This window comes from Saimiri boliviensis, chromosome 2 (genome assembly GCF_048565385.1).
Source record: "Saimiri boliviensis isolate mSaiBol1 chromosome 2, mSaiBol1.pri, whole genome shotgun sequence".
Lineage (NCBI taxonomy): Eukaryota > Metazoa > Chordata > Mammalia > Primates > Cebidae > Saimiri > Saimiri boliviensis.
Window position 1 is genome coordinate 138113468 of NC_133450.1, and position 7244 is coordinate 138120711.

Consider the following 7244-nt stretch of genomic DNA (forward strand, 5'->3'; position numbering starts at 1 on the left):
AGTGGATGGGGCGCGCAGAGAGTGCAGCAGCCGTGAGTGGGCACCACCAACTGCTGCCACCGGCACAGGTCAGCTGGTGCTAGCACGGCTCGGAAGAGGCCACGATGGGCAGTGACGGGAGACAGCTGGTCCCCACAGAGACAGAGGAGCAGCCTGGGGGTGCAGGACGACGGACTGGGTGAGGGCAGACTTGGAGCCCCCAGGTCTCAGCAGGGCACAAGGTGGGTGTCTGGCAGGGAGGATTTCCCCTCCCAAATCCCCAGAGCTGGTGAAATCAGCCCAGTGCCCACTGGATGCACTCCCGTCAAAAGGGAGCCTGGGCTTTCAACCACGTGGGGGGCAGGGGCCTTGGTGGTACTGGCGCAGTTCCAGAGTGGACAGAAAAGAGTCAGGGAGGAGGCTGAGACATTTAATAAGAAGGTGCCTCTCCCCCACACTGTGCTCTGGGGCAGCCAGCAGAAGATCCCCCCCAGCCCCAGGTGGCAGGGTCCTGATCTGAAGCTGGGGGCTCTGGACGGGCAGCGGGGTTGTCTCTCGGGGCACTGACTTCTCAGCACCGAAGCTGCACACCGGCCTCACCTTCTCACTTCTGCAGCAGAGGGGAGACTCAGCCGCTGGCCGTGGCCCCCCTCACCGCACCTCCACGCTTGCCCCACTGTGCACTCACCGTCCAGGATGTGGAACTGGTCTGCATCCTCGCAGAAGCCTGGGGGCCCAAGGCAGGGGTCAGGCTGGACGTCAGCCCAGAAAGTGGGGGTGGCTGAGGCAGGGAGCTGCTGGGGACACTCACCGTAGTTGGGGAAAAAGAAGATCTGGTCCTCAGTCAGGTGGGCCTCCCGGACCCGCTGCTCAAACCCACTCAGAACAGAGTCGCTCACAGGGAGGGAGCGGGCTGCAGGGCAGAGAGGGCTCCTGGGGTCCCGGCACCAGGCCGCGTGGACAGCTCTGGGTCACGGTCTGTGTGTCCCCTGCCCCCACACCGGGCCTGTCTGTCACTGATCCTCCCTGGGCCCCTGCTCAGCATGGGGGTCAGGATGGGAGGGAGGGAGGGAGGGACGGAGGGAGGGCATGTCATCCTGGGCTCAACCAGCCCCCCGGGACGGCCCAGTGAGTGTGCAGAGCTCGAGTGCCTGTCCAGTCACAGAGGCCGGGCCCTCCATACCGTAGAGCTTCACCGACAGCTGCCCTGCCCGCTCCAGGTAGAGAACAGCGAAACTCTGGTAGTCGGTCTCAGCGACAACCACGTGCACAGCCCCTCGGGCGCCTCGGGCTAGGGCAGAGCCACGGTAGCCACGTCAGAGAGCCACAGAGGCTGTGTCACTGCCACCCACAGGCCCTGCAGCCCTTGCCTCACCTTGAAGCAGGAAGCGGCCAGGGACCTTCGTGTCTCTGTAGAGCTGGCGCACCTGCCAGCAGATCCCATCCCTGGGGGAAGGCACCACAGGCTGGGGGACCCCAACGGGGAACTCTAGTCCCGGCATAGCCCAGGTGGGGTCAGGGGCCAGGGCAGGGTTGATGTCCGGGGCAGAGAGGAGGGTGAGGCTCGGGTGCAGGGCTGCTCTGGGACTTACAGCTTTCGGAAGGTGCTGACAGCCATGGCTGTGCCCTGGGGAGCCACATGCAGTGTGGTGGCCTCAGCCCGGTGGTTCTGCTCCCGCAGGAATCGGCAGGCAGAGCCCACAGCCACAAGGAGCCAAGTACCTGCAAACTGGGGGCAGCCCACAGGAGGACTCGAGGGCACCGTGGGAGTGCCCCCTCCCCTGCCTCCCTCTACCCCCAACAACTTCTACCTGCTGAGCATCAAAATTGGCCTTGGGCTGGATGCTGCTGATGGGGGATCGGGGCTGGGGAGGCCTCCGAGGCCTCTGGCCCAGCGAGCCGGCTGCCAGGAGCAGAGTCAAGAGGATTGCAGTCCCAGGGGGCAGCATGGTGGCAGTGGCAGGGTGGCAAGACCGTGGGAGGGAAATGGCAGCACCAAGTCCAAGGCCAGAGTCTGCCGTGCAGTCACAGAGCCCAGCCCAGAAAGTCCATGTCCGTCCCTTGACTCTCCAACCCCTGCCCCAGGCCAGCCCCACACCCCACACCCAGCCTTCTCGTGAGCCCAGCTTCGATCTGCACTTCCCAGCAGGGCCCTGTCATCATGTCCTATGTACAAAGTCCAAGTTGACCTCTGGCTGTTTATCCATTTTCCCTTGCACCCCTGACTTCCACTGACAGTCAGTCCTTAGCCGTTTGCACATTATCTTCCTTAAACCATCACCCAGTGGTCTTAGCTCTATGGCCAATGTCACGGGGTCCACGAAGGGCCCAGCAACGGGAAGCGCCGGAGGCGGGTCCCGAACCTCGGGCCGTGCAGCCTCGCCCGCAGTCCCACCCGCGACCGCTGCCACGCCGGCCGCAAGGGGCGCTGTTCCCCAGGAGGCCGAGTGCGCGCAGGCGCACAAAGAAGCGCCGGCCGGCCGCCGGGCCCGAGACGCAGGCGCACGAGGGGCGGACGCGGGCTGCCCGCGCGCTCGGCCTTCCGTCGCCATCGATGCCTCGGGGCTCGTGGCGTCGCGCCTGGCGGGCTCCCCGCGGGACGGGGACGGCGGCGGCGGCGGCGGCGGCGGCGGCGGCGGAAGCGGGTCCGGGCGTCGCGGGGCGGGGGCGGCGCAGCGGGCGGAGGCGGCCGCGGTGAGTGCGCCTGCGGCCCTCGGGGTCCGATCTCGTCGGCCGCGCCCACCCCGGGCGAGTGCAGGAGCCCCGGGCCGCCCGCGCGCGCGTCCCCGCCGGGCAGGGCTTCCCCGGGGCTTCCCCGGCCGCCCCGAGCCTGTCCCCGCGGAGCGCGTTCCGGGTCGGCGCCCGGGCCCCGTGCCTCGCGCGCGCCTGTCCCGCGGGGCGCCCGCTGCGGGCCGCAGCGGGCCGGGGATGGCGCGGGGCCCCGGCGCCCCCCGCACCCCCGCAGCCCCGCGGAGGCCCCGGCGCCCGCCCCCGGCCGCCCTGCTCGGGCCCGGGCTGAGCGCAGCCGTTGGTGGTTTCAGGGCCGCCCGGGCAGAATGTCACGATGGACGAGGGCGGCACGCCCCTGCTCCCCGACAGCCTGGTCTACCAGATCTTCCTGAGCCTGGGCCCGGCCGACGTGCTGGCCGCGGGGCTGGTGTGCCGCCAGTGGCTCAACGTGTCGCGGGACGAGTTCCTGTGGAGGGAGCAGTTCTACCGCTTCTACCAGGTGGCCCGCGACGTGCCCCGACACCCAGGTCCGTGCGCTTGGGGGTCAGCCTGGCGGGGTCCTGGCCCGCGCCCCGAGTGTCCCCCCGCCCCACAGCCTCACCCTGATCCAGGCCTGTCCGCACACAGCACAGGCCCCCTCACAGTTTGGAGGCCTAAGGCTTCACTGGGTCACTTGCAGGGTAGGGAATACAGGGGTCTCTGTGAACGACAGGGTTATACCCCCCAGCCGAGGCCTACGCCAGGACTTGTGGGTTCCAGGGGCACCACTGGCGTCTGCCCCCTGGGACTCCTGCCCCCCTGGGATCCCTGCTGAGCCTCCCCCAAGCTCCAAGGACTGTAGCCAGGAGTGGGGAAGCCACATTCAGCTTGTGGCCCTGACTGCGAGGAGGGAGGCCTGGGCCACGGGCTGACACTGCCCACCCACAGCGGCCAAGTCCTGGTTGGAGGAGTTCCAGCGGCTGTATGACACGGTGCCCTGTGTGGAGGTGCAGACGCTGCGTGAGCACACGGACCAGGTCCTGCACCTCAGCTTCTCCCACTCAGGCTACCAGTTCGCGTCCTGCTCGAAGGACTGCACTGTGAAGGTGAGGACAGCCCGGCGTCCCCCCACCGCGCCCCTCCGCTGCATTACCCAGGTCCCAGGACCCCGGTGTCCCAACCAGGTGGGATGGGTGGTCAGGCCAGAGGTGACACAGCTGCCTCCCTCCATCCAGTGGAGGGGCCCGGCCTCGAGGAGCGTCAGCCGGGGCCACAGAGGGTCAGGAGCGGTGCAGGGTGGCCCTGAGTGCCCAGAGGAGAGGGCCCCGTACACAGCCTCCCGCTGCAGGGCAGGCTCCTGCCATTTGTGCCAGCGCCCCAGGACAGATGACAGTGGCTGCGAGGGGTCCCTGCTCCCTGGTGGTCTCTGAGCAGGGCCGGTAGAGCCAGGCCTCGTGGCACTGTGGTAGCGGCCCCTGCTCCGGGCCCCGGCCAGGCGGTCACCACGGCCACCCTGCCGTACAGGTCTGGAGCAACGACCTGACCATCTCGCTGCTGCACAGCGTGGACATGCGGCCGTACAACTGGAGCTACACGCAGTTCTCGCAGTTCAACCAGGACGACTCGCTGCTGCTGGCCTCCGGGGTGTTCCTGGGGCCGCACAACTCCTCCTCCGGCGAGATCGCGGTCATCAGCCTAGGTGAGCAGGGTTCCGGCCCCCGCCCCGCCCCTGCCCCCCGCCCCTGCTGACAGCCTGTCTGGCCTGGCTCCCCAGACTCCTTCCTGCTGCTGTCCCGCGTGCGGAACAAGCCCTACGACGTCTTTGGCTGCTGGCTGACGGAGACCAGCCTCATCTCGGGTAACCTGCACCGCATCGGAGACATCACCTCCTGCTCTGTCCTGTGGCTCAACAACGCCTTCCAGGTGCGGGTGCAGGGCTGGGGGCGGGACTGCCCTCCCCAGGGCCGGGGCCCACCTGGTGTTTGCCCCGCCCCCAGGACGTGGAGTCAGAGAACGTCAATGTGGTGAAGCGGCTGTTCAAGATCCAGAACCTCAATGCCAGCACCATCCGTACGGTGATGGTAGCCGACTGCAGCCGCTTCGACAGCCCCGACCTCCTGCTGGACGCTGGTGACCCGGGCACGTCCCCCTGCCGCGTCTTTGACCTGGGCGGCGGCGACGACGACGAGGTGGCCAGCCCGGCCCCCGCCCACGCCAGGGAGGGCTTGGGGCACTTTCTGGACCGTGTGCTGGAGGGGCGGGCGCAGCCACAGCTGTCGGACTGCATGCTGGAGACCAAGGTGGCCGAGCTGCTGGCCCAGGGCCACACCAAGCCCCCTGAGCACAGCGCCGCAGGCGCCAGGAGCAAGTACCTCATCTTCACCACCGGCTGCCTCACCTACTCCCCACACCAGATCGGTACAGCCCTGCCTCGGTCCTCAGAGCTTGGGGGAGGCTGGGCAGGGGTCCTGGGGGCAAACGGCAGGCAAGTCCACAGGCAGAGCTGGGATCATTCTCACCCCGGGGGCCAAAAGCCCAGACCCGGCCTTGTCCTCCTGCGGGATGCGTGGTAAAAGCAGATGCAGGTGGGCTGCTGGCCGGAGTGACTGCCGGGCTCGGTTCAGGTCTGGGCCTTCGAAGCAGGCGGCGTGCACTCCTCTGAGGCACTCGCAGGCTCGGAGGCCCCGCTGGGCTGGGGGCTGCCCTGGAGTCCCCAGGCACCGGTGGGGACCTTCACCGCAGCCCTCCATGCAGGCATCAAGCAGATCCTGCCACACCAGATGACCACGGCGGGGCCTGTGCTGGGCGAGGGCCGGGGCTCCGACGCCTTCTTCGATGCGCTGGACCACGTCATAGACGTGCACGGCCACATCATTGGCATGGGCCTGTCACCCGACAACAGGTGGGCCTCTTACCAGGGTCCCGGGCGGGGTGCCCGCAAGCAGCCCATACCTAGCACAGCGCCCTCTGCCCAGGTACCTGTACGTGAACAGCCGCGCCTGGCCCCGCGGCGCGGTGGTGGCCGACCCCATGCAGCCGCCGCCCATCGCCGAGGAGATCGACCTGCTGGTGTTCGACCTGAAGACCATGCGGGAGGTGAGGCGGGCGCTGCGTGCGCACCGTGCGTACACGCCCAACGACGAGTGCTTCTTCATCTTCCTGGACGTCAGCAGGGACTTCGTGGCCAGGTGCGGGGTGCGGCGGGGCACGGGTGGGCGCGGGCGCCTGTGGCGGCGGCCGGCTCATCGGGGCTGTTATGCAGCGGAGCAGAAGACCGGCATGGCTACGTCTGGGACCGCCACTACAACATTTGCCTGGCCAAGCTGCGGCACAACGACGTGGTCAACTCGGTGGCCTTCAGTCCCCAGGAGCAGGAGCTGCTGCTGACGGCCAGCGACGACGCCACCATCAAAGCCTGGCGCTCACCACGCACCATGCGCGTCCTCTAGGTGCCTCGCCGGCGGCCTCGCGCCTTCTTCTCCTGGCTTGCCAGCCAGAGACGCTGAGGGGTGCCGGCCGCACTGGAGCCACTGGGGCCCCTCGAGGACATCACCCGGGCCCTGTGGCTCTTTTCTGAATAGGAGAGGTGAAGACGCTTGTAGCAGTGATGCCTTAGGAAGGGGATAGTCAGGCCCCGACACGCTCTCACACGCAAACCCACTCACGCAGCTGTGATGCCTGGCACGGGATGGCTGGTGTGGACGGAGCCAAAGGTCCCCTCGGCCTCCCGGCCAGCTAGGGGTACACAGGACACTGGAGCGCTGCTCCTCACTCACCCCTGCGCTGGGGGTTCACCACTCCAGCTGGCCTCAGCCCGGGGCACCCTGGGCTAGTCCTGCAGGGCCCTGGATGGTAGCCCATTGGTGGCAGGGGCGGCTGGCTCTGGCCGCCTGGCTGTGGCTGTGCGCCCAGAGCTGGGGAGCTGCTGGTCACGCTGCTGTGGGCCGAGTGTGCCGCATGCCCACGCACCACCTGTTCAGGGTTTTGAATAAACAGTTGGCAACAGCACTCCGCCATCCAGTCTCTGCTGGGAGGGAGGCTGTGGGCACAGTGGCCCCAGTGGAGTGGGCCTCGTGGTCACTGCTGACAGGTGACATGCGCATTTGAGGTCCTGTGCTGGCACAAGACTGCGTCACAGCCCAGTGCCCACTCTGTGACCTCCACGGAGGTGCCTGGCATACCCGCAGGGGCTGGCAGCGGGCAGGGCCTCCTGGCCGGGTCCAGGGTCAGCAGGCTGAGTTGTTCCCAGTGCCACAGTGGCCTCTGCGGTTCGTCCTGTCCTTGAGGGAGCACTCTGGCTGCTGGGGGCAGGGAGGGTATTGGGCAGAGCTTCTTGGGAGTTCAGGCCGGCGAGGATGGGACCGGGGCCCAGATGTGGCACTGGAGGTGTGGGTCCAGCCGGACCCTGTAGGCTTTGTTGGAACTGCAGCAGGAGCTTGGGGCCCAGGGCGATGGTGGTGACAAGGAAGATGGGGGGGGAGCCTGACACTCGGCACAGCTGCCCATCACAGGCAGCACACGAAGCCTGTGGCTCTACACATGGCAGTAGGCAGCTG

At 68.0% G+C, this 7244-nt stretch overlaps 2 protein-coding genes across 4 annotated transcripts; one reads left to right on the forward strand and one right to left on the reverse strand.

Annotated features, from left to right (window-relative positions):
• FBXW5 (F-box and WD repeat domain containing 5) lies at positions 1-6696 on the forward strand. 3 transcript variants are annotated; one of them, XM_074394454.1, is made up of 9 exons: positions 1-221; positions 3021-3236; positions 3637-3794; positions 4213-4387; positions 4463-4611; positions 4686-5106; positions 5443-5590; positions 5664-5876; positions 5959-6696. In XM_074394454.1, exons 2-9 carry the CDS (start codon positions 3044-3046, stop codon positions 6263-6265), a joined length of 1764 nt encoding a protein of 587 aa, XP_074250555.1. In that variant the 5' UTR covers positions 1-221; positions 3021-3043; the 3' UTR covers positions 6266-6696. The 3 variants fall into 3 exon arrangements, with proteins under 3 accessions (XP_074250555.1, XP_039317312.1, XP_039317313.1); XM_039461378.2 differs by lacking the exon at positions 1-221 and adding an exon at positions 2478-2673; XM_039461379.2 differs by lacking the exon at positions 1-221 and adding an exon at positions 2480-2673 and having other exon boundaries at positions 5951-6226.
• Positions 396-2085, reverse strand: C8G (complement C8 gamma chain). Its single transcript, XM_003941350.4, has 7 exons — positions 1791-2085; positions 1572-1708; positions 1355-1425; positions 1163-1270; positions 791-892; positions 668-706; positions 396-589 (listed from the first exon to the last, which is right to left on the reverse strand). Exons 1-7 carry the CDS (start codon positions 1926-1928, stop codon positions 576-578), a joined length of 609 nt encoding a protein of 202 aa, XP_003941399.1. The 5' UTR covers positions 1929-2085; the 3' UTR covers positions 396-575.
• Positions 6697-7244: the final 548 nt, after the last annotated feature.

Coding starts and splice junctions, on each gene's coding strand:
- C8G (XM_003941350.4), bottom strand. CDS start 1,928: ATGCTGCCCCCTGGGACTGCAATCCTCTTGACTCTGCTCCTGGCAGCC. Junction 1,709..1,790: donor CCAATTTTGATGCTCAGCAG/GTAGAAGTTGTT, acceptor GGCTGCCCCCAG/TTTGCAGGTACTTGGCTCCT. Junction 1,426..1,571: donor GTCAGCACCTTCCGAAAGCT/GTAAGTCCCAGA, acceptor GCCTTCCCCCAG/GGATGGGATCTGCTGGCAGG.
- FBXW5 (XM_074394454.1), top strand. CDS start 3,044: ATGGACGAGGGCGGCACGCCCCTGCTCCCCGACAGCCTGGTCTACCAG. Junction 3,795..4,212: donor CGAAGGACTGCACTGTGAAG/GTGAGGACAGCC, acceptor CCTGCCGTACAG/GTCTGGAGCAACGACCTGAC. Junction 5,591..5,663: donor GGCCTGTCACCCGACAACAG/GTGGGCCTCTTA, acceptor CCCTCTGCCCAG/GTACCTGTACGTGAACAGCC.